General features: G+C 56.5%; 1 protein-coding gene across 1 annotated transcript; it reads left to right on the forward strand.

Annotated features, from left to right (window-relative positions):
• Nucleotides 1-1,188: 1,188 nt before the first annotated feature.
• Nucleotides 1,189-14,655, forward strand: LOC144724772 (T-box brain protein 1-like). Its single transcript, XM_078604159.1, has 6 exons — nucleotides 1,189-2,181; nucleotides 3,564-3,718; nucleotides 6,219-6,337; nucleotides 7,782-7,952; nucleotides 10,967-11,028; nucleotides 13,006-14,655. Exons 1-6 carry the CDS (start codon nucleotides 1,517-1,519, stop codon nucleotides 13,895-13,897), a joined length of 2,064 nt encoding a protein of 687 aa, XP_078460285.1. The 5' UTR covers nucleotides 1,189-1,516; the 3' UTR covers nucleotides 13,898-14,655.
• The last annotated feature ends 10,624 nt before the right edge of the window (nucleotides 14,656-25,279 follow it).

Below are 25,279 nucleotides of genomic sequence, written 5' to 3' on the forward strand. Positions count from 1 at the left end.
AGCCGTTTTGGAAACTGGAGGAGTTACCGTACACTTTACCCCACTGCAGACCACCTGTCGATCGACTTTCTACGGCGTATCCGTTCAAACGGAATGATTAGTAATTCCAACTAAAATGTGAATGCTCGTCAATCCACTGCTGGATGAAGGTCTTCCCCAAGTCGCCACGTTTGTTCGACCCACGCTGCTCGGTGCGAGCCACGGGTCCAGTTGAACACATACCTCGCTCCCCACTCATGTTCGTAGCATTGGTCAGAATCGAACTCAGGTCATAGTTCAGTGCGCGAGGCACTGCACGGCTGCAAGCAAATCAGCCACGAGGTGCAGTTTTCACCTCGAGTGCACCTAGCCTGGCACGAGCATTGGTGGTGGCGCCACCGCAACTTAGTGGGAGATCGGCGGCTGCTGTTGGTGTTGATGCCGTCAATAACAACAGGTCATCGTCACACAACCGCGCTGCTTTCACCCGACATCTGTGGACATGAAAGAGCTTTATAGCTCATCGGATTCCCACCGCGAACGCCAAAACCTCGCCGCAGAATCTCCCTCGCGCACCACGAACCCCCTTCATCTGCAGGACCGCGCGGTGTCCTTAAATAAAACCTCACCTGTGAAAACCCGCACTCGGCGGTCTCCGTGGGTTCTCTCACCTGGCTATAAATAAAGGCGCAAAAGCCTCGAAACTCCGCGAGGTCAGATTGTCTGCGCGCGCGCGGGCGACGCGACGGCACCGCGCCACGCACACAGCCTCGCGTCCTGTAGGGGGTTAGTTTGCCCGTCTGGAATCAACCCGCTCATCACGAGCCCATCGCTCCTCGGGGCTCTGCGTTTTGTCGCCTAAATTTTGTCGGCGCAGGCCCCCGCGCGCGACTCTCCGCGCGCGCGAGATCGACCGACGATCAAACGGGGTTCGAGTTAAAGTTGAGCGTTTTACACAGACTGAGATGAAGATGATGTGAATTAATCATCTTGAAGTCGGACATGGTTACATTATCAGTCTAAGGGTGACCACCAACGAGAATAATTTACATCGCGGGATGTGCGCCCGCGTCTTCTTTGTGTATTGTGTTATTTTTATCGTGCTCACAAATCCACATGCGTCTCGAATCATTAGCACCCACTAATTAGCGAACGGGGGAGCCAATCAGCGGCGGGGTAGTGGGGTGGACAGTCATAAAGGCTGGGAACGGGGGCGTAATGAAGTCACACGTGCACCTCGAGCGGTGCCGAGTTGTTTCGTTGTAGGTGCGTGCGCCGGATGTACACCGGGCCTAAAGCAGAGCAGCAAAACGCACACAGCGGCTCCTCCACATGCCTACTAACCACGTGTGACTCAAACGGGCGTGCGTGCATGTCCGCCTAGCCTACACGCCCGCCAGCCCCCGCGCGCGAGAGAGAACGAACGAGCGCACGAGTCGAGGCAGGGTCCGCTCGACTCTCACGCTCCGCTCTCTCTCTGTTCCCCGTCGACAACAAAAGCAAAAATCTCGGCGTCGCTCTGGCCGTGCTGGTGACGATGATGGAGGGATTCGCCCCCGCGTGGTTTCCCGGCGGCATGGGCGGGCACCAGGTGTCCGCGGGCTGCCACCAACCGCGCGACGCAGCCAATCACGCGCCGGGCGGCGCCTTCGAGGCGCAGCGCGCGACCAATGACGCGGCGGAGGCGTCGCGACTCCACGCCGAGGCCCCGCCACGCGCCCAGGACTCTCACGGGGGGTCCGCGCGGCGCAGCCACAGCGCATCATCATCCGAGCGCTCCTCCTGCGACTCCACGCGCTTCTCCGCCTTCGCCTCCTCCTCCTCCTCGGAGCCCAGCTCGGCCGCGCGGATGGCGTCCGGGGCAATGTTTCCTTACCTGAGCACCCACCCCGCCTTCGCAATGTCCGGCGGCGGCTACGGCTCGCACCCGTCCTACCTGTCCGGAGCCGCGTCCTTCAACTCGGGCATGCCCGCCTCGGCGCGGAGTTACGCGTACCCGCACCAGATGGGCCACGGCTACCATCACCACCACCATCACCACCACCATCACCAGGGAGGAGGAGGGCCCTTCCACCCGTCCGGCTCGCCGCAGCCCGGCGCCGTGGCTGCGCACGGCAGCGTCCAGGCGTACCTGTGCAACCGCGCGCTCTGGCTGAAGTTCTACCACCACCAGACGGAGATGATCATCACCAAGCAGGGCCGGTGAGTGCGTCGCGGGGCGCGCGGGGAGCGAGCGCGCGCGTGCGTCCGTGGGCTTTGTCGTGGTGGCTATGTGTAGCTGTGTGTGCTGTGTTTGTGTGTACATTTATAAAAGATAAATGTAAGCCCCCCTTCCTTCCTCCTCCCTTGTTAATCCACTCGATTAACGTGCAATTCGCTCGTGGGGGCCGGGGGGGGGGGTCGTTTGGTCCATACTTCACCACGCTGGTCACTGCGGGTTGGTGCAAGGTGGCGGGTGACGATGGACTGCTGTTGGGATGTGGATTGCTGCTACTTGTTGCGACTCAAACTCGGGTGTGCCCAAAGTTCACGGCGCGGCGCATTTCGACCGCGCACTGCGCAGCCGCTTGAGCCCGTTACGAGCTCGCAGGCGAGCCCATTCCGCGCGGCTCTCTCCGCTATGAATGAAGAACGTTGAACTATTTGCTTGGCGCACGTTCTTTGCAGTCGCAGTTGTATGTGAGATAGAGATGGTTAATTTCCTAACAAGAAACGATCGAGTAAACTTGTGGAGGTGCCTTCGTGCAAAACTAAAAAGCGCGACCGCGAACGCACGAATCGGTTCCAGGGCTAAGGAAGCGCTTCGGCGCACTCACGCGCCTGAGATGAATTTCAGGCTTCGAGTTCAAATGCGAATGGACAGTCGCTCGCGACTTAAGACAAAATACAGCCCTTTGCAAATCCACTGCTGGATGATAACCTCCGCACGCCACTCGGGTTGTTCGGTCATGGGGGGGAGGGGAGGGGGGTTATCTGACCACGCTTCACCACGCTGGTCAATGCGGGTTGATGGGGCGAGGGAGCGGAGGGGGAGACGCACTCGGGACCGGTTCAGGTGTCGCTCGCCACTGATGAGAGCCGTGAGTCCAAGTCGGGACGCCGGGTCCAAAGCGCAGCGCGCGAGCCTCTGCGCCACTGCGCCACCGCGCCACCCCGTGCACTAGTTGCGGCACTCCCCACACGACTCTGGCGCGACTCTGGTTGCTAGCGACCTCGCCAGTCCTGGGCGGGTGGGAGGCGGGGGGTGAGTCCAGAGCGAGCGCGGCTCGGGTTGGACTCCCGCCTGTGGCTGCGCTGTGGCGTGGAGGTTAGCGGTGGCGTCATGGTCAGCGCGTTGCGCTACGAACCCGGCGGCCTGCTGCTCGTGGACCTCCTCTAGGTCGACTCAACGTTAAATTAGTAGCTGGTGGGGGGGGTGTATGAAAAAAAAACATCGGCACTGGGGAAAAACAAAGGTGGTCGTGGGTTGTGTTAGCCACACGGCAACCTCTCGCGCGCCGCGCTTCGTCGGAACTCCCCAGCACCCCTTGGCCCCAGCGGCAGTCCATTGAAAGGCTACCCGGGGGACCTTTGTCGTTGTCCAGGAGGATGTTCCCGTACCTGGCGTTCAGCGTGTGCGGGCTGGAGCCGGCCACGCACTACACGGTGTCTGTGGACATCGTGCTGGCCGACACCAACCACTGGCGCTTCCAGGGAGGAAAGTGGGTCCCGTGCGGCAAGGCGGACTCCAACATGCACGGTGAGCCCCCCGCCGCCGCGACGGCGACAACAACAACGACGATTAGAACAACAACAACAACAACGATTAGCACAACAACAACAACGACGCCGAATGCGAATGTTACAACAAATCACAGCACAGACACCTCGGCTACAGTTCCGCTAGGATTGGGGGGCAGTGGACGAGGCGTCTTGTGGGGGGCCACAGTAACAGCGATAGACCGCGAAGGAGAGTGAACCTGGGGGGTGGGGGGGCAATGTACGTGTGTATGTTGAACTTCTTTCTCACCGTACGTAGCCAACCGTGCTAATCGGAGGTACGGGGGGAGAACAACACGCTAGACATGGGACGTTTGGTGATGCAGGGCCCTGTCGCCAGCACTCACCTGCAATCACCTACAGCAAGCACAACAATAACAACCAAGCACAACAATAACAACCAAGCACAACAATAACGACAACAACAATAACAACCACATCAGTCGCAAACAAAACAATGGCGACAAAGCCACGACAACTACAACTCACACACAACACGACACACAACACGACGACACACAACACGACACACGACACACAACACACAACACGACACACAACACGACACACGACAATGCATTGTTACGACAACCTCAGTCCAAACAAAATAACGGCAACAGCCACAACGGTTACTGCAACATTACCACAACAACAACTGCAACAACAACAACTGCAACAAGAGCATGCAACGACCACAGAGGAACAAACAACCACAACGAGCGTCGACCCACGTGCTGCAGTCACAGCAAGTCGGGTGGCGATCGCAACGCGCGAATCTGCGTGTGTGTGTGGGTGTGTGTGCGAGTGTGTGTGTGCGTGCGTGTGTGTGCGTGCGTGTGTGTGCGTGCGTGCGTGTGTGCGTGCGTGTGTGTGTGTGCGTGTGGGTGTGCGTGCGTGTGGGTGTGTGTGTGCGTGTGCGTGCGTGCGTGTGTGTGTGTGTGTGTGCGTGCGTGTGTGTGCGTGTGCGTGCGTGTGTGCGTGTGTGTGTGCGTGTGTGTGTGTGTGCGTGCGTGTGGGTGTGTGTGTGTGCGTGTGTGTGTGCGTGCGTGTGTGTGTGCGTGCGTGTGTGCGTGTGGGTGTGTGTGTGTGCGTGCGTGTGTGTGTGCGTGTGTGTGTGCGTGCGTGTGTGTGTGCGTGTGTGTGCGTGCGTGTGTGTGTGCGTGTGTGTGTGCGTGTGTGTGTGCGTGCGTGTGTGTGGGTGTGTGTGCGTGCGTGTGTGCGTGCGTGTGGGTGTGCGTGCGTATGGGTGTGTGTGTGTGCGTGTGTGTGTGCGTGCGTGTGGGTGTGTGTGTGTGTGGGTGTGTGTGTGTGTGCGTGTGGGTGTGTGTGCGTGTGTGTGTGTGCGTGCGTGCGTGTGTGTGTGCGTGCGTGTGGGTGTGTGTGTGTGTGCGTGTGTGTGTGTGCGTGCGTGTGGGTGTGTGTGTGTGGGTGTGTGTGTGCGTGTGTGTGTGTGCGTGCGTGTGTGTGTGTGGGTGTGTGTGTGCGTGCGTGTGGGTGTGTGTGTGTGCGTGTGTGTGTGTGTGCGTGCGTGTGTGTAAGTGCGTGCGTATGCGTGCGTGTGTGTGTAAGTGCGTGTGCGTGCGTGTGTGTGCGCGTGTGTGTGTGAGTGCGTGTGTCTGTGCGTGTGTGTGCGTGTGTGTGTGTGCGTGTGTGTGAGTGTCTGTGCGTGTGTGTGCGTGTGAATATGCGTGTGTGTGTGCGTGTGTGTAATTGCGTGTGTGTGGGTGTGTGCGTATGCGTGCGTGAGTGTGTGTGCGTGTTTGTGCGCGTGTGTGTGCGTGTGAGTGCGTGTGTCTGTGTGTGCGTGTGTGTGTGTGCGCGCGTGTGTGAGTGTGCGTGCGTGTGTGCGTGTGTGTGCGTGCGCGGTCGATCTCTCAGGGGTCGACGTCTACAACTTAATACCTGCGGCTCTAATGACATTAAAGCGCGATTGTAATCACGGAAGATGATTACTAATTGTTCGAGTTAGTCGGGACGTCGTTGCGTGCTACGGTGCGGCTGCTGGCCACCGTGTGAGTGAAGTGGGCGCGTTCCTTCGTTTCGGTATTGGGCGACGACGCAAGGAGGTCGTGGAGAGTAAAGATGGGGACGAGTCGCCCGTGGCACTGAGAGCCAGGGGCACGGGGTGGGGGGGGACACACACACGCGGACTAAGACACGGAGAAGCGAAGACAAGGCTTAGCACGCGGGGACTCACGGGAGAGATGGAGACGACGCGTTGGGATTGAGGTGGACAGAGATGAGGGACACGGGGGACACACACGCAGAGACGGAGCGGAATGCAGAAAAGCCCGGGGCTCTGCTGGATCGCACTGAGCCCGAACGACGCAAATGAAATCCGCGCCTCTCGCATTGGCGTTGAACTCATCCAGGTCACAACAAATCAGCCGGAGCGGTTAGCGCACGATTCTGAGCGCTCGCGGAATGATGCGATCCCGTTGCGATTTCCCGTTGCGATTTCCCGTTGCGATTTGCCGCAGGTAACAAGACGTACGTGCACCCGGACTCCCCGAACACGGGCGCGCACTGGATGCGCCAGGAAATCACCTTCGGCAAACTGAAGATCACCAACAACAAGGGAAGCACGAACAGCGGGCAGGTACGGCGGCCGTCCTGAATTAAGTGTGACGCTGTAGTCGAGTGTGGTTGTAGTCGAGTGTGCTTGGAGATGTAGTCAAGTGTGCTTGGACTTCCCTTTGAGTGTGGCTGTGAACGCGGCCACCTGAGTTCGATTCCGAGCCACGGCCAACAACCAGAGGCGAAAACATTAAAATTAATAAAAGTAAAATTAAAATAAAATAAAAATCACGACGTTTCGGAAGCAACACAAGCTTCCGTCTTCAGGTGGAACAGTCACAGCACAGCTATGGTGAGTTTGTGTGGAGTGGGTGGATATTGGTGACCTGTTAGGCGTTTGTCATTTCACTGTAAATCGTTCGGAAAGAAACGAGAGTCGGGACTGCACTGGTACGCGTGCAGAATGAGCTGTGTACAAAGATACACGTGGTAGTGATGGTGATGATGATGAATCTAACGCAGATGTGAGTACTGGTGATTCCGTCCCTGTGAACTCATGCCTTGTGTTGGTGATGGTGATGATGACGGTGATGGTGATGTTCGCACGACTATAAACGTCGATGTCTCGTTGAGTGTGGATAATATCGACGATGGTGATTCAGGCGAATGACATTTCGTTGAACGTGGACGGTGACGATGGTAATGGCTGAGACTGAATCATGGATATGTGTGGATCAGGTCTGACTTCTCGTGGCGGCGATGTTTGATGATGACGATGATTGTGACGATGATGATGATGACGGTGATGGCGATGTTTGATGTTGACGATGATTGTGACGATGATGATGATGATGACGGTGATGGCGATGTTTGATGTTGACGATGATTGTGACGATGATGATGATGACGGTGATGGCGATGTTTGATGTTGACGATGATTGTGACGATGATTGTGACGATGATGATGATGACGGTGATGGCGATGTTTGATGATGACGATGATTGTGACGATGATGATGATGACGGTGATGGCGATGTTTGATGTTGACGATGATTGTGACGATGATGATGACGACGGTGATGGCGATGTTTGATGATGACGATGATTGTGACGATGATGATGATGATGATGACGGTGATGGCGATGTTTGATGATGACGATGATTGTGACGATGATGATGATGACGGTGATGGCGATGTTTGATGTTGACGATGATTGTGACGATGATGATGATGACGGTGATGGCGATGTTTGATGTTGACGATGATTGTGACGATGATGATGATGACGGTGATGGCGATGTTTGATGTTGACGATGATTGTGACGATGATAATGATGACGGTGATGGCGATGATTGATGATGACGATGATTGTGACGATGATAATGATGACGGTGATGGCGATGTTTGATGATGACGATGATTGTGACGATGATGATGATGACGGTGATGGCGATGTTTGATGTTGACGATGATTGTGACGATGATGATGACGATGATGATGATGACGACGTTGTGTTGGCAGATGATCGTGCTGCAGTCGCTGCACAAGTACCAGCCCCGCCTGCTCGTGTCGCGCGCGGGAGAGGCGGCGGCGGCGGCGGCCCTTCCGGAGGGCTCCGAGCAGAGCCGCACGCACTCGTTCACCTTCCCCGAGACGCAGTTCATCGCCGTGACCGCCTACCAAAACACCGACGTGAGCATCGCCAACACCACCACCAACACCACCACCACCACCAACACCACCATCAACACCAACACCACCACCAACAACACCACAACCACCACAACCACCACCAACACCACCACTACCATCAACACCAACACCACCACCACCACTACCATCAACACCAACACCACCACCAACACCACCACCACCAACACCACCACCAACACCACCACCACCACCACCACTACCATCAACACCAACACCACCACCAACAACACCACAACCACCACAACCACCACCACCACCAACACCACCACTACCATCAACACCACCACCAACAACACCACAACCACCACAACCACCACCACCACCAACACCACCACTACCATCAACACCAACACCACCACCAACAACACCACAACCACCACCACCAACACCACCACCACCATCAACACCAACACCACCACCAACACCACCACCACCAACACCACCACCACCACCAACACCACCACCAACACCACAACCATCAACACCACCATCAACACCACCATCAACACCACAACCACCACAACCACCACAACCACCACCACCAACACCACCACCACCACCACCAACACCACCACCACCACCAACACCACCACCACCATCAACACCACCACCAACACCACCACCACCAACACCACCACCACCATCAACACCAACACCACCACCAACAACACCACAACCACCACAACCACCATCAACATCAACACCACCAACAACAACACCACCAACACCACAACCACCACCAACACCACAACCACCAACACCACCATCAACACCACCATCAACACCACAACCACCACCAACACCACAACCACCAACACCACCATCAACACCACCAACACCACAACCACCACCAACACCACAACCACCAACACCACCACCACCACCAACACCACCACCACCGCCAACACCACAACCACCAAAACCACCATCAACACCACAGCCACCAACACCACCACCACCAACACCACAACCACCACCAACACCACAACCACCAACACCACCATCAACACCACCACCACCACAACCACCATCAACACCACAGCCACCACCACCACAACCACCACCACCACAACCACCATCAACACCACAACCACCACCACAACCACCAACACCACCACCACAACCACCACCAACACCACCACCATCAACACCACCAACAACACCACAACCACCACAACCACCATCAACACCACAACCACCACCACAGCCACCAACACCACCACCACAACCACCACCAACACCACAGCCACCAACACCACCACCACAACCATCACCACCAACACCACCACCATCACCACCACCAACACCACCACCACCAACACCACCACCACCAACACCACCACCATCAACACCACCAACAACACCACAACCACCATCAACCACCACAACCACCATCAACACCACCACCAACACCAACACCACCACCATCAACACCACCAACAACACCACAACCACCACAACCACCATCAACACCACCACCAACACCACCACAACCACCATCAACACCACCATCAACACCACCACCACCACCACCATCAACACCACAGCCACCAACACCACCGCCAACACCACCACCATCAACACCACCAACAACACCACCACCACCAACACCACAACCACCACAACCACCATCAACACCACAGCCACCAACACCACCACCAACACCACCACCATCAACACCACCAACAACACCACCACCAACACCACAACCACCACAACCACCATCAACACCACAGCCACCAACACCACCACCAACACCACCACCATCAACACCACCAACAACACCACCACCACCACCAACACCACAACCACCACCACCATCAACACCACCACCAACACCACCACCAACACCACCACCACCGCCAACACCACAACCACCACAACCACCATCAACACCACAGCCACCAACACCACCACCAACACCACCACCACCAACACCACCAACAACACCACAACCACCACAACCACCATCAACACCACAACCACCATCAACACCACAACCATCACCACCACCACCAACACCACCACCAACACCACAACCACCACCACCACCATCACAACCACCACTATCACAATCATCACAACCATCACCACTATCACCACAACCATCACCACTATCACAATCATCACAACCATCACCACTATCACCACAACCATCACCACTATCACCACAACCATCACCACTATCACCACAACCATCACCATCTCCACCATTACAATCATCACAACCATCACCACTATCACCACAACTATCACCATTATTACAATCATCACCACAACCACCACCACCGCCACAACCATCACCACTATCACCACAACCATCACCATTATTACAATCATCACCACCACCTCCATCACCACCACCACGGCAAACTACCACCGCCGCTACGACCACCACCACAGCCGTCACCACCACCTTCATAACCACCGCCACTACCTCCATCACCAGCACGGCCACCAAAGACAAAGATCCACCGTATAGCCTGCAACAGACTGTCGTGGCAAGCACGCATGAAGGCCGGTCCGCCCCAGAGCGCACGGCAGGGTTTGGAGTGGAGGCGATTGAGACCCCCCCCCAACTCTTAGCAGGGTCACGCAACAATTGTCGCGCTAATCACCCGGTTGACCTGTCGGTCGCGAGGTCGTTATCCTCGTGTCTGATCATCCAGCAGTGGATCAACTGGGGTGGCAGTGTAATAGCCACGCATTGTAGACATTCACACGTTGGGCTGTCGTTTGTGTGATCGTCAGGTCGCATCTGACAACAAAAGCTACGTAGCTCAGTGGGGCCTCGCCTCGTAAAATGAAAAAAAAAAACGATAGTCTCGAAATCGTCCCCGGCGGTGGCGTAGGTAGGTGTGGAGGCGAGCCTGGGCAGGCGGCGTGGTGGTGGTGGTTGTGGTGGTGGTTGTGGTGGTGGGGGGGGGATGGAAGCTCGGCGTCGAGCGCCGCGCTAAAGCCCCGGGGCTCGGCCCGCTGCTTCTCGTCCACAGATAACGCAGCTCAAGATCGACCACAACCCATTCGCCAAGGGCTTCCGCGACAATTACGACGCGTAAGTAACAGCGCACGACGACGCACGTGGGCGCCGCGCGCGCCACCCACGTGCGCCTCGGAGTCGTACAGATGATGCTTGCCACTCACTCGGCTTTCGGACACGTCGCGGCTCGGTGGTTCGTCCAGCACAGAGAGATATATATTTATTGTTTTGGTAACAGTGAGATCTCACGTTGCATGCTTGCCCCGACCATCATCACCATCATCATCGTCATCTCATCCTCTCTCCCGAGCCGTCCCTCGCGATCCTGCGCTGCAACAATCCACGCAGTGCCCTGCACGCGAGCCGATGTCATCTCGAGCCCTGATCCCTCCCTTGGCTGCCACTGCCCCCGTCACTTCCTTTGGACCACCGACAGACATCGCCATCCTTTCTCGCGGCGTGTGCTGCCCAAGTCCGTTTTACTTTGATAATTATCAGTCGGAACAATGCTCGTCGCCTTCCGTATGTTCACAATACAATTGTCGCGTCTAAAACGCGACTGCATTTCGATGCGTTGTATAGCAACATCGAGCGCGTTAACCTCGTGGACGGAGAGAGGGTGGCTGGGGGTCGGCGTAGAGAAAAAGAGAGTTCTGGACATTGGGAGCAGCAGAATAGAGCGAGCGACCACCCACTGGGCGAAACTTGCCCCGTGCGTGTTCATAACGAGAATAGGCGTCTACGGCTCGCGTGGCGTCGTCGTGAGTGTCGCGACATCTGTTGGGTGGAGAGCGATCGCCACCGAGGCGAGAGAGTCGTGCCTGCGCGTGCTTCTCACGGGGAGGGACGCACGGAGGCAGCTGCTGCTGCTGCTGTGATTGTTGTCGGAGTCGAAGGTTGCCCAACATCGCCTACCGACGTGCACACGTGCGCGCGTTCGTACCACCCACAGGCACGGCTTACACGTGGGGTCTTGTGTGTGTTGTTGTTCACGTGGCCTCAAAGTGCACCTAGCCTGGCACGAGCGCCGTGGTGACATCGTCACCACTTATTGGCGACTGGCGGTTGTTGTGTTTACGTGCGTTTGTGTGTTAATATCGTTGTTGTTGTTGTTGTTTTTGTTGTCGTTGTGTGTGCTTGTTGTTGTTTACGTCTTCTCTGTGTTTGTCTCTGTGAGAGCGTGCTTCGGGCGTGGTGCTGGACACACACGTCCACTCACAGCACTTGCCCCAACAGTCTGTTAAGGCTATAAGGGGGAGCGCTTTGTGTTTATTTGTGGTTGTTGTGTAAACGTGTACTTGTGTGACAGTTGTGTTTGTGTGTGACAGTTGTGTTTGTGTGTGATAGTTGTGTTTGTGTGTGATTGTTTGTGTGTTTGGTGTGTGTAATTGTTGTTGTGTGTGCACATCCATGTCGTGAAGAGTAATAGCGGAGTGGTTTGCGCACTGCGCTTCGAACCATGGTCGCCTGAGTTTAAATCCGATGCACGGTTAACATCAGTGGCCACTGGTTTCTAACCATCGAACAAAAGACAGCCACTGCATGGCGCGGCCGTCTGGAACGCGCTCGCTTCCGATATGAGGAAACCACTGGCGCTACGCACTTTTGCATCAGACTTGAAAACTCGTTTCTTTCGAACTACTTTTTGTGTTTCTTTGTTTGTCCTTCCCCCGCACCTCCGATAAGCACGGTTCACAACGTAGATACATAACATACAACGTAGATTCATAACACACTACGTAGATACATAACACACTACATAGATACATAACACACTACATAGATACATAACATACAACATAGATACATAACACACTACCTAGATACATAACATACAACATAGATACATAACACACTACCTAGATACATAACACACACACGACGTATCAGAACTTCCCCTGCGGCTCCTCCCGCATGTCTGCCCGGGTCTGAAACGAGCGCCTATCGCGGCGCATAAAGTACGAAAGATGCACGAACAGCGTGCGCGCCCCGCCGGTCCCAAGAGGCGCCCGCTGACACCACGCCGCGTGTCCCGTCCGCGTGTGCGCGCAGCATCTACACGGGCATGGAGGCCGAGGGGCAGAGCCCCTCTCCCACCAACTCGCCACCCTCCACGCAGATCGTCCCGGGGGCTCGCTGCGTGGCGCCGGGGCAGTACCTGCTGCCCCCGTCCCTGGGCTCGGCCATCGCCAAGGCTCGCTACGGCGTGGACGGGGGCGAGCGCGCCGTGCCGCAGTCCCTGGGCCTCTTCCCGCAGGCGGACGACCCCGGCTCGAGCGCCGCCGCGGCCGCCGCAGCAGCAGCGGCCGCGTCCCAACGCTGGTTCGTGTCCCCCGCCTACGACCGCGAGCTGGCCCCCTACCCCTACGGCGTGAACATGAAGCCGCTGCCGTTCCAAGCGAGTGCTCACGCCCTCACCTACTACTCCGAGGCCGCCTTCCCCAGCAACGGCTGGAACTCGCTGTCCCCCTATCCGTCGTACGGCGCCGCCGCCGCCGCCGCCGGCCCTCTGGACGCGGCCGACTTGCGCGACGGATCCGCCTCGAGCGCCGCCGCCGCCGCCGCGGTGACCAACGACGCCGACGTTTCGCTGTCCGGCCTCCACGGCTCCGGGGCGCCGCCGCGGGACGGGGAGTTGAACCGGACGCCCGAGCAGCGCGGCGGCGGCGGTGGCGGCGACAGCTCGGGCGTGGAGGCGCCGTCTGACTCGAGTTGGAGCGAGACCCCCGCCGCCTACCGCATGGCCCCCCCCGCCGACTACGAGGCGGGGGGCGCCGGGGGGATGGGGGCAGCGAAGCGGCGGCGCCTCTCGTCGGACTGCGCGGCCGCCTCCGCGGATGTCCTGGGCCACGGCGGGTCCATGTACCCGCACCACGACGCGTTCCGTGCCAAGGTGAAGGCGGAGGGAGAGTACCTGGGGCTGTTCGTTCACGGACAGGAGTGACGGAACGACGGTCATTCATTCGCTCATCCGATCGATCGTTCAGTCGTTCGTCACCCGACCCCTTCCCGTTTCCCCACTCCCCGGGTGCCTGTCCGTTGCTTCTTCGTGCCGTCGATTCGTGCACTCATGCCGTGATGTAATCCTGCGCACAGACTCTGGTGAACTGTGAATTGCTTGTTTGTTAAATGACAGTCATAATCCTAATCCCTCCCTTAGGTAACTTATATTACGAGTCGAAGGAGCGGGGAATGAATGTAATGTATCGTGTCGGTTCTCCAAGCGGAGTGTGTACATTTACTGTGACGTGTGTACAGATAATAACGAAGATTATACGAGTTGCCCACGTGGCTTGGAAGTTACCTCTGTTGTTGCGAGCGACCGGTTGAGTTGAATTGAGTTCTATCGACCTCCCTGGAGAAGGCTTTTGACTCGTGGAGACCACAGTATATGTGTGTGTGTGTGTGCGCCGTACTCTTGAAATCACCGCTTGAATTTCCCTGCCAAGGCGAGTGGAGCGATGAGGATGGAGGAGGATCGCGTGTTTTAGTGAGAGTCGTGTGCCGCGCGAGTGATGGGTGTCCTCGAGTATTTTAAACACTTCGCTACCCCGTAACAGCTTCTTTCAATTGCGTCGTCGCTAAATCCGGGAAGCCACGAGACATTGAACACAACAATAAAATAAATCTTATCTCGTACAGTCCACGCGTCTGCGGGCTTCACACCTCGCTCTCACATCTGAACCCAACACCTCACACCATCCCCCCCCCACACACCTCCCCCCCACACACACCCTCCCCCCACACACCTCCCCCACACACCCCACCCCCACATCGCACCTGCCCTCCCCTCGTGCACAGGTGAAACCTTCGGTGCTCTGTGAGTCCTTCCTGTATCGCTGTCGGAACGTTTGCGTCGTTCTCACCGTGTATATATTTTAATAAATCTGTACATTTGTTGTGACGTCTACGGCCCACGTGTCCGCTCCGTTTGGCGCTCACGTGCGCGCGCGGCCCGATGGTTCACGTGAGTTTAATTACAATCAACAACATTTAATGGCGTTCAGCGACTAATCACCACCACCACCAGCATCGTCGTCATCACAGCCACAACCAGCACAACGGGGCTGGCGCTACGAACGCCGCCGGGCCGAGTTGGGCCTCCCGGCCGCGTCTGCGCGTCAGCGGTGAGCACGAGGCGAGCGAGGTGGGCCTGGAGCGGCCTCGCTCGCATGCGCACCGCGCAGCGCAGCGGCGAGACAGACGCGTGGACGAAGCGTCCGTCGTGACAGACGGCGCTGTTGTTGGCAGTGTTGGGAAGTCTTCACGCAACAGTCTCGTCGTCTGTATGGGAATGACAATTATTGGAATAAAGTACAGCGCCGATTGTCGGACCACTGCTGGATGAAGGCCTCTCCAAGCCGTGTCGATCACGGTGGGCTGTTTGACCATACTTCCCTACGCGGGCCAGTGCGGATTGGTGAAGGGGTGGCCGGGGAGGGGAGGGAGCACAAGTCCGGTTCGGGTATCACTCGCCACGAGTGCGTAGCCGTGGTCGGGAATCGAACTCAGCCCGCCGGAGTTGCGTAACGCAGCGCGCTAAGCAGCGCTCCGCCACCACACTTACACACACACACACTGCCATTCGTACTATATATATGTGTGTGTGTGTTTATCATCATAATTATTAACACGTGACGAATAATAATAGCAATAGTTCCCTGCCATCATCGTACGGCTCGCGCAGTCATCGTCGTTCTAGCGCATCGCAGTCACAGCGCCAAGTAACAGCGCGTTGTAGCGGCGCGTTATAACGCCGCGTTATAAGCGGGCGTCATCAAAGCGCGTTATGAGGCCGCGTTATAAGCGGGCGTTATCAAAGCGCGTCCGCACACGCGCGCGACGATGCGCCCGGGGCTGCCCGAGCCCGGCTCTCTCGCGGCGGAGATCTGTGACCGGGCGTTGCGCTGCCAGGCGCGGAGGAGTTAGAAGCCGTGGCGGGTCGCGTCTCCGAAGCGAACCGAGTTCGCGGGTTCCCGGCTCGCCCCGAGCGCGCACTCAGAGAGGCTTCGTCCTCTTGAACTAAAACTCCGCACGTGACAACAATATCACTGTAGGTTTAACACGTAGGCTTTGATTATGAATAGCACTGTAGCCATTACAGTTGTGTATATATAATATATATAATATAGAATCTATATATATGGATGTGTGTGTAATAGGCGACGGTGTCGGGACACAGCCGTTCATCATCGCAAAGCGGCGAGCATCCCATCGCATCATGTCCCTACTATGAAGCAGGACCATTGCCCGAAACGTCACCTATCATTATTATAATAATAAATGATGATTTGTTGGACCTTTTAGGGCACCCACGCAAAGAGACCGCGTTTATCGAATTCACTTTTTTTTAAATAAAATCTAAGAATCGATCCCGCGGCGCACTCCGCACGGCGACTTCGTTGCGCGAGGTTCTGAGCGCCGCCGCGATCTCCACAGAACGTGGCGGCTCGCACACTCGCAAAGTGTTCTATATGTAGTTATAACATGTTTATATTTGTGTGTGGGGAGAGGGGAGGGGTGCAATGATGCCACTCGGCCAAGACTCGCGCCCTCGTTACGCGTTCGTAGCGAGTCTCTATAACGGAATAAACAACAACAACAAACCCGACATCACCACCACAAGCTCGTAAATACATTGAAGGAAACGCGGAGAAGGATTCGCCGGTGGTCGTGCTGCTTCCATCGCGGCGTCTGCGGTGTTAGCGGAGGGCCGCGCACAGAGCGGTGGTGCAGTGGTTAGGGTATTGAGCTTGGAACCTTCACTGGAACTTCCGCGATGCTCCCACCATGTCGCCATCCCGCGCTCACCGGCGTGGTGAAATATGGTCAAGCAGTCCCCGCGACCAATGACAAGGCCTCCCCCACGCCGTGTTGGTCTAGGGGGTATTTTGACCATACTTCACCACACGATGATCAGTGGGGGTTTGTAAGGAAGGGGGGGAGCAGGATCCGGTTCTGATCTCACTTGCCGATGCCGGGAATCGAACTCGGTTGGCTAAGTTCACAGCGCAGCGCGCTGACCACTGTCCCACCTCTCCACCCCGCGAGTGTGATGTTTATGTTATTGGCGCGCACACGTACACCCACAAGGCAAAGTTTCCCCGTATAGCCTTTAACAGGTGGCAGAGGCAAGTGTTGTTAGCGAGCACCTATGAAGGCCAGCACGACACACGAGGGGGTGGGTGACCAGCACCACGCCCGACCGCCTGTCTCCCCAGTAGCGATGTTTGCACACCGCACCAGGTACTCATTTGAGGCTGAGTTGACCTAGGGGAGGCCCAGGGCCGTCGCTGGTTTTGGTGGCCGTGAGCTGGAATCGAACGCGCCTCGTAGTCGGGATCCGTGGCGCGGCGCGCTGACCTCTACACTGCCACTCACACACACGGACACAACAACAACAACAACAACCGCCATTCGCCACTAAGTGGCGGTGACGTCACCACGACGCTTGTGCCAGGCCATGTGCACCTTGAGGCCACGTGAAGTGTCGAACGCCCGCTGGCAGGAGGTCACGGGGCAGACCCAGGTGCCACGGGTCGACTGACCGAGATGACCGAGATGACTGGCTGATGCACCACCTGTGCCCCCTACTGTGCCAACTTGCTGTGCTTTAGCCACCCGGCGCTCCGCTCGTTGTTGTGAGCGTCGCTCCTCCGCCCTCCGTTGTTGTTGGAGGGCGACTGCCTCCAACTGCCCAGTAGCGTCCTTCACGAGCCTCCTCCACTGAGGCCGATCTTGACACCGCTGGTACCAGTCATCGGCACACGGACACGCACACGCACACACACGCACACACGCGGACACCTGTGCGCACACGCACACACACGCACACACACGGACACACACGCACATACACCTGCGCGCGCACACACGCACACACACGGACACCTGCGCACACACACACGCACACACACCTGTGCGCAGGCACATTACCCTGCACACAAACACACACATACATACACCCCTGCGCGTACAGGTGTGTGTGTGTGTCAGTGTGTGTATGTCAGTGTGTGTATGTCAGTGTGTGTATGTCAGTGTGTGTGTGCGCACGTTAGCAGGGAGCGGTAGTGTATCGGTTAGCGCTTCGTTGCGCTACGAACCCGGCAACCCGAGTTCGATTCCCGCTCACGGCCAACACCAGTGACGATTATGTGAACCGGTCTTGGGCCTCCCCTAGGTCAACTCAGCCACAAATGATTACCCGGTGCGGCGTGGTGCTGGCCACCCACCCCCTCGTGTACCGTCCCGGCCTTCACAGGTGCTCGCTAACAGCACTTGCCTCAACAGTCTGTTAAGGCTAAACGGGGGATATTTGTCTTTATTAACACACACAAATACGTAAACCTGCACACACGCAAGCGCGTCATCGTGCGAGCGCACGGAGCTTCGAATCCGTCACCCCATGCCCGCTGCTGGCTACCGCGAGCCTTGGTGGCGAGCTGCCCCCCCCTCCCCCACCGGGAGAGGTGTGCCCAGGTGTGCCCAGGTATGCCCAGGTGTGCCCAGGTGTGCCCAGGTGTGCCCAGGTATGCCCAGGTGTGCCCAGGTGTGCCTACACAGGTATGTTGCCATCCCTGCCAGATGTACCATGCACAGGTGTGCCATCACCCCTACCCAAGTGTGCCGTCATCCCTCCCCAGGTGTTCAATCACCCCTGCTCAAGTGGGTTGTCGTCTCTGGCCAGGTGAGCGATGCCCAGGTGTGCCTACACAGGTATGTTGCCATCCCTGCCAGATGTACCATGCACAGGTGTGCCATCACCCCTACCCAAGTGTGCCGTCATCCCTCCCCAGGTGTTCAATCACCCCTGCTCAAGTGGGTTGTCGTCTCTGGCCAGGTGAGCGATGCACAGGTGTGCCATCATCCCTACCCAGGTGTTCAATCACCCATGCTCAAGTGGGTTGTCGTCTCTGGCCAGGTGAGCGATGCACAGGTGTGCTCGCTGTTCGCTGGAGGTCGCTACAGAACGGAGCGGAACAGGAACGGCCACGAGCGTCGCTTCCGACTTGACCAGACCCCGGTTCGAGTCCCGGCTCGCGGCGCGGGATCAAGGTGAGGCGTCAATGCGTGAGCGGTGGTGCTGGTGATGGTGGACGTGGCTCTTAATGGAGAGGGATGCTTCGTGCTCTGCCCTTGGGCTAAGGCGTCTCTATGTGTGTGTTCTACCAGCAGTGTGTGTGTGTTGACTGAAAGTTTTCGTGACTGCTGGATATCATATTCTTTGGGTCTTTCGGTAAAGTCACGTAGATAGGTTCAAATTAACAAAAATAAAATCGACAAAAAACTACGTTTCGACCGCAACACAAGCGATCGTCATCAGGAGGAAATCAGAGGGGGAAAGCGGCGTGCTGTTTTTATTATTATTACACACTTTTATTTAACTCCGTCTGTTGTATCCTCAAAAAATAAATCTTGTAATTCAATTTTTACACACTTCCCAATGTGCTATCGACTGCAAACTTCGTGTAGGTATGTCATACTGACGACAACACGATATTCTATCATAAAAAAAATCCTAAACATATATTTTTAAACTTTTTACACGCTTTTATTTAACTTACTGGATGTGTTGTCGTATCCAAAAATCTTGTAACTCAATTTCAACCGTATTCCCAATGTCGTATCGACTGCAAACTTGGTATAGGTGTGTCATTCTGATGACAATACTATATTCTATCATTGAAAATAAAAGACAAATATTTTTAAACGATCTTTTTAACGGCTCTAATTGTCCACGCTCAACTTACGTTGCCTGTAAATCACCACGCGGTCCCTTACGTCACGGAAAGCCTCGAGGAGCCACGCCCAGGGGCGGGGGTGTGGAAGGAGGGGAGGGGCGATGGGGGAAGGGGGCAGGGGGAGAGGTAGCTCGGACAGTACATTTCATTAAAGAGTGTTTTTTTTAAGTATTTAAAAATATTTTATTAAAGGTTTAGAATGGGCGTAGCCCAAGGGTCACAAACGAAGTGGGCGGAGCTAGTGATGTTAATGTGAGGGGTCGGCGACATGGGCCTCTGACACTGGGGTTGTCGGTTCGATTCCAATTCCCGGCAGTGATTATGTTGCGCTGATCATCGGACGACGAGGGGCGAGTGCGTTGAGCCGAGTCCGCACCGTGTTCCACTTGCGTCCACCACCACCACGAGTCACCATTCAAACGGAGACCCGTGTACCCGTGGTGGACGCGAACCTGCTGGAAATGAAACGCAGGTACGGTAAGTCCTCGCTTAACGCAAATTCGCGGTTCTGTTTTTTTGTTTTATTAGGGGACACTTTTCGCACAACGCGGAATGCGCCCGTTATAGGGCGGTTTCTGAGCAGTTGATGAGGAACTACTTTCTTGAGCTGCGCGACTGAGCGGAATGATGCAGAACGCGGAATGATACAGAACGCGGCGACGTACCCCTCACCTTAGTTCTTAGTCCCTCCATGGAATGGCTGCAGGCTGATTTCGGAGTGCAAATGAGATTCAGTTGCAGTCATTCCTCGCTTGACGCGTTTTCGCCTAACGCTGGAACTTTTCAGGAACGCATCCAGCGCGTTAAACGAGGAATTAGTGTCCAGGCCGATCGGAGCGAGAGTCGTCTGGGAATTCGTTTGTTCCTTTCACGTGAACATAGAAACTGTTGAGAAGAGCGAGTGGGCTCGCTGGGACAGGATGCTGATGGGCGGTGGTCGAGACTCGGGATGGAGTGGCAGTCAAAGGAGGGAAGAGGCCCGAGAGGACCTCCACCACGTGGGATGACGGCGATGGAGTCCGCTTGCGTGGCTGGGAGCTGGATAAAATGGCTTCGTCGCGGCAAGGCCGTGGGAGGTGAGACGCGTTTTGGGTAAAAGCCTCCGTCATCCAGCAGTGGAGATAGATATCGTGGCTGCTGGTCAGGATCACGATCTCTATGTAGACTGGAGGAATCCGATCAGCTATCTTTTACAGGTGTCCAGTAGGGGCGGGTCAGCAAGGCACAACAGCAAACAAGACGAAACAAGTCGGAATGGGGGGCTTGTTTGAAGCAGGGGGCGCGGGGGGGGGGGCGTGGTGTTGTGGGGGGGGGGGCGCAGAGGTTGCAAACGGGTTTTGATTCCTTACCCGTACCCGTACCCGGCCGCACCAGGGTCGCAAACGGGTACCCGTACCCGGCCGGGTATCGGGTACCTGATTGCGACCTCTGGGATGAAGCCATGTTGCAGGCGCGGGTGGGTTGATTCTAGGAACTTGAATTGTGAGAAGAGACAAGACGTTGGGAAATGAGTGACAAACAGTTACTCACCAGTGACTCACGGCCTACCCGTACCCGTACCCGGCCGCACCAGGGTCGCAAACGGGTAGCCGGGTATCGGGTAGGGTACGGGTATCGGTTAGCCGGGTATCGGGTAGGGTACGGGTATCGGGTACCCGGTTGTGACCTCTGGGAGGGCGCGGGGGGGGGGCGTAGTGGGTGGGGCGGGAGGTGCTCGCGGGGGGGCGGGGCATCCCAGTTCTCGGCCTGCGCGTGCGTGTGTCGCCCCCTCGTGGCGAGGGGGGGAGCCGGCAGGGAGCGGTGGGGGGCGCGCGGGGTTCTGTCGCCACCTCGTGGCGAGGGGGGGAGCCGGCAGGGAGCGGTGGGGGGCGCGCGGGGTTCTGTCGCCACCTCGTGGACGAGTCGAGGAGTCGCGCTCCAAGCCTGGACGCCGTTGACGCCGAACGTAGAATTCGGGTTGTGAAACGGTAAACCGGTTAAACCGGTTAAACCGGTAACCGTTTTCAGAATTGATGAGCGGATCCCCATATTCATTCCCAGTGGGATGTCAGTAACGGATGCACGCACTGATTGTCACGCGCTAACTTACACCTCCGATTGGCGCGGATGGCTACGTACGGTGCGAGAGGTTTTGCGTAAAACGCACACGCGTGCAGACGGTACAGCAGGCAGCCTAAGCCACCACGTGTGGTGCGTATGCCCTCGTTACGCAGTTAGAAGGCGCAGCCGTGATCATAATCACGCGCGAGAATCCATCGTTGTAAGCGGCTTCCGCCGTTATCTCATTTAAATAAACTCACGGTCAAAGTAAGAAATGCGTATATCTATATTGGCGTCGCCAACCAGATCAAGTGAATTGAGGCGTATTGGATTGAAAGAGTCCAACTTGGTATTGTCATTCATATCGACGCGCTGGCATCGATTTTAACGAGCTCCAAAAAAAATTCAAATAACTCCCGACGCTGGGCGGTTTGTGTGGGTTAAACTCAACACGTGGCGGGGGGGAGGCTCATCCATCAGTGGATAGACCGGTTATGAGGTCGCACTAATTGCATCCTCAAAGCAGCAGCAGCGGCTTTTGGTTAACCATCGAACAAAGGCGGTGGTCACCGCTGCATCGCGCGCTTTTCAGATGCGCTTCTTTGGCCGTCTGGAACGCTCTTACTTCCGTTATGTAAGTACGTACGTTGGACTTCTTTCGCACCGTACGCAGCCAAGCGTGCTAATCGGAGGTGCGACGAGGAAGCCACTGGCGCTATACACTTTTAAATGAACATTGAAAGCTCACCTCCCGAGAACTGAGTTTGTGTTTAGTTTGTGTTTCCCTTCCCAGTTCTCGGGAGATGAGCTTTCAATCTGGGGCCATCCACTGAGTGCGCATGGAGGGGGGAGCGGGGGGTTAACACAAATGCGTAGCTTGCGAATTGGGGGGGGGTCTACTGACAATGTTCGTACACATAGGAAACGGGGGGGGGTGGGTAAAGCCTCGATAATAATTTGTCTACTTTGGCCTTCAAATTAGTGAGATAGTCCGGCGGTGGACTATCTGTTTGCTTCAACACGTTAATATTCTTAATCATTGATCGTTTCTGCGTGGATTAAATATCGGCCGTTCTATAAGATTCGGGGGGGGGGGGGTGTTAAACGTCCGCGTGCGTACAGGGAGGGGGGGAGGAGTCAAGTTCTGACAGATTTTTGCGCGCCTACTAAATGGACGGCCCCTCATCGCGCCTCCGATTAGCGCGGTTGGCAACGTACGGCGCTAAAGAAGTCCAACGCGCAGCGCGTACTTTACACGGGCAGCAGTGACCGCTCGGCGCGGCAGGAGGAGCTCTCGGCCTGCCCACCGCGCAGTCGCGTCTCAATGCGCTGGGGGCAGTGACGGCAGCCGGTGTTTGTGCGCCGCATTGTTCATGTGCTGTGCAGGGTAGAGACAGGGTGGGGGGAGGGGGGGCAGACAGTCACAGGCAGAGGAGAATAACAGGAAGGTCTTACACCTGGACTTGAATTGAGGGCAGCAGGGATGTCGAAAGCATAGAAAGCTGCGGGAAGGGATTTCCAGGCAAGGGGGGCAGCGGTGGAGCATGAACGACCTCCCAGGTTGACTGGGGGTGGGGGGGGCTTCCAGAGTGAGCCTCGGTTGACTGGAGCGGAGGGTGTGTGGAAGAGTGCCTCTCTTGTCTTGGACTCTGTCCAGCGAATGGCGAGATCGCGAACGCGTCCGCTCTGCCCGTCTCTATTTGGTCCGTCGGCACTTACCCAGAGAGAGAACACCCGCCACAACTGACTAAAGGGCTGCCCACCAAATCAATCCCGGAGACGTCACGAGTCCTCAGTAAACTCCTCCGCGCTGCCGATGCGCTCCACAGCTCTTGTTCTGAGCCAGCTGGCCAGGATTGGGAACAGGGTAGACAACGACTCTTCACCCAGGCAACTGGAGAGCACAACGGACCGAGTGTTACTCACCTAACATTGAAACTAACAATCACACGAACACATTGAAATAGGCTTTACCCTGGCTGGCAATAAAACAGTTGGGTTAAGATGTTGAAACACCAAATACAAACATTTTGTGCGGAATCCTGTCTGCATTAACCACACGTCCTTGTGGTGCACATGTGTAGTGTGTACTAATCTGGAGGGAACTTTCACTTAGAGGCCACACGTTTATTATAACAATTTAACAACTCAACAAGCTCCAATACAAAGAGGGTAACGGCCCCTTTCACCCGATGCTCTACGTAGCCGGCAAGCTCGCCTCTTCTGGCTGTCGCTGCGCCGACACTACCGGGGCTTGAGCCTTCTCTTGAGTCTTCCCAGGTTATAAGCTGGGAGCTTCACTGGTACAGCTCAAGCCTCACCCGAGCCAGGAGTTCGGCTTTGCCCAGAGGGCTCTTCTCTCTTCAGGGCTCCCAGGTCGGTCTTCAGTCTTCAGCCGGACGACACTGAGCCGAGCCGTTCAGGGTCCTGCCTTATTTACAGGGTCCCGGCTCACTCCGCCCCTGGCCACGCCTCCCTTCCAGATCATTCTTGAAGGCCCTGGAGAATTACCTCATCCCCCAAGCCCCCTTCCGAGGGTCTGGGGTCCCAACCGTTAGTCCCGATGCTCCCCCCAGGGATTGCCTCGGGCTAACTCAGGCCTCCTAAAACTGTAGATTCGCTATAAATAGCGCCACATATCTACAAACTAAGCCTGGCTGCGTCTACAAACTAGTGAGTGCGCGGAGTGCGCAGGTGCGTAATCCGCGGCAAGACGTACCGCATCGTTATACCGAGCATTGCAGCTGCAGCAACATGGGAGGGAAGAAAGTGGCGACGCCGTTCCAATCCTCACACACCCTTCAGTATGGGATGGAGCTCATCACGACGGAGGCCAATGGCGCGCAGTCCTGTCGTTGCTTGTTCTGTGTTCACCAAGGCCGTGATGTGGTTGAGGTGACGGGCGACTCGGGCCGCAAGCGCAAGAACCGCACCGACATCAAGTACTTCACGAAGCCGTTCCTGCCGCATCAGTACCGCCACCATCTTGAAGGGCAGCATAAGGAATCGTGGATGCTCTACCAGACGCTGTCGCCCGATGAGAAGAAGAGCTACTTCAACGGCATGGCCAAGCGCACCAACACGCTCCACAACTACATGGACCTGTCGACCGCGTCGATCGACTACGTGATCCAGAACAGCATCATTGAGACAATTATCGGGGACTTGTTCTTTCGCGATGACGACGAGGACAGCGGCGACGACAACGACGACGAGGACGCGGCCGCAGCCATCGCCAAGAAGGCCGCCAAGAAGGCCAAGGAGAAGGTCAACGCGATGAAGCTGTTCGTCAAGAAAGTGAACATCGAGACGGGGACGTATACGTACACGGCAACAATCAAGAACGAGATGCGCTTCGAGCTCGCCATGGACCACGTCGGTGTCGGCATGTCGTTCCGTCAAACGGCTGCTGCCATCGATCATGCCAGGATCTGGTGGCCGTCGGGCTGCAGATGATCGCCAGGATAATCGACGATCCATCGGTGTGGGCCTTCTCTCTGGCTGGCGACGGCAGTACTCACCGCGGCCAGTCGTTCTTCGACCTG

The sequence above is a fragment of the Lampetra planeri genome, chromosome 21 (assembly GCF_965212315.1).
Source record: "Lampetra planeri chromosome 21, kcLamPlan1.2.h2, whole genome shotgun sequence".
Classification (NCBI taxonomy): domain Eukaryota; kingdom Metazoa; phylum Chordata; class Hyperoartia; order Petromyzontiformes; family Petromyzontidae; genus Lampetra; species Lampetra planeri.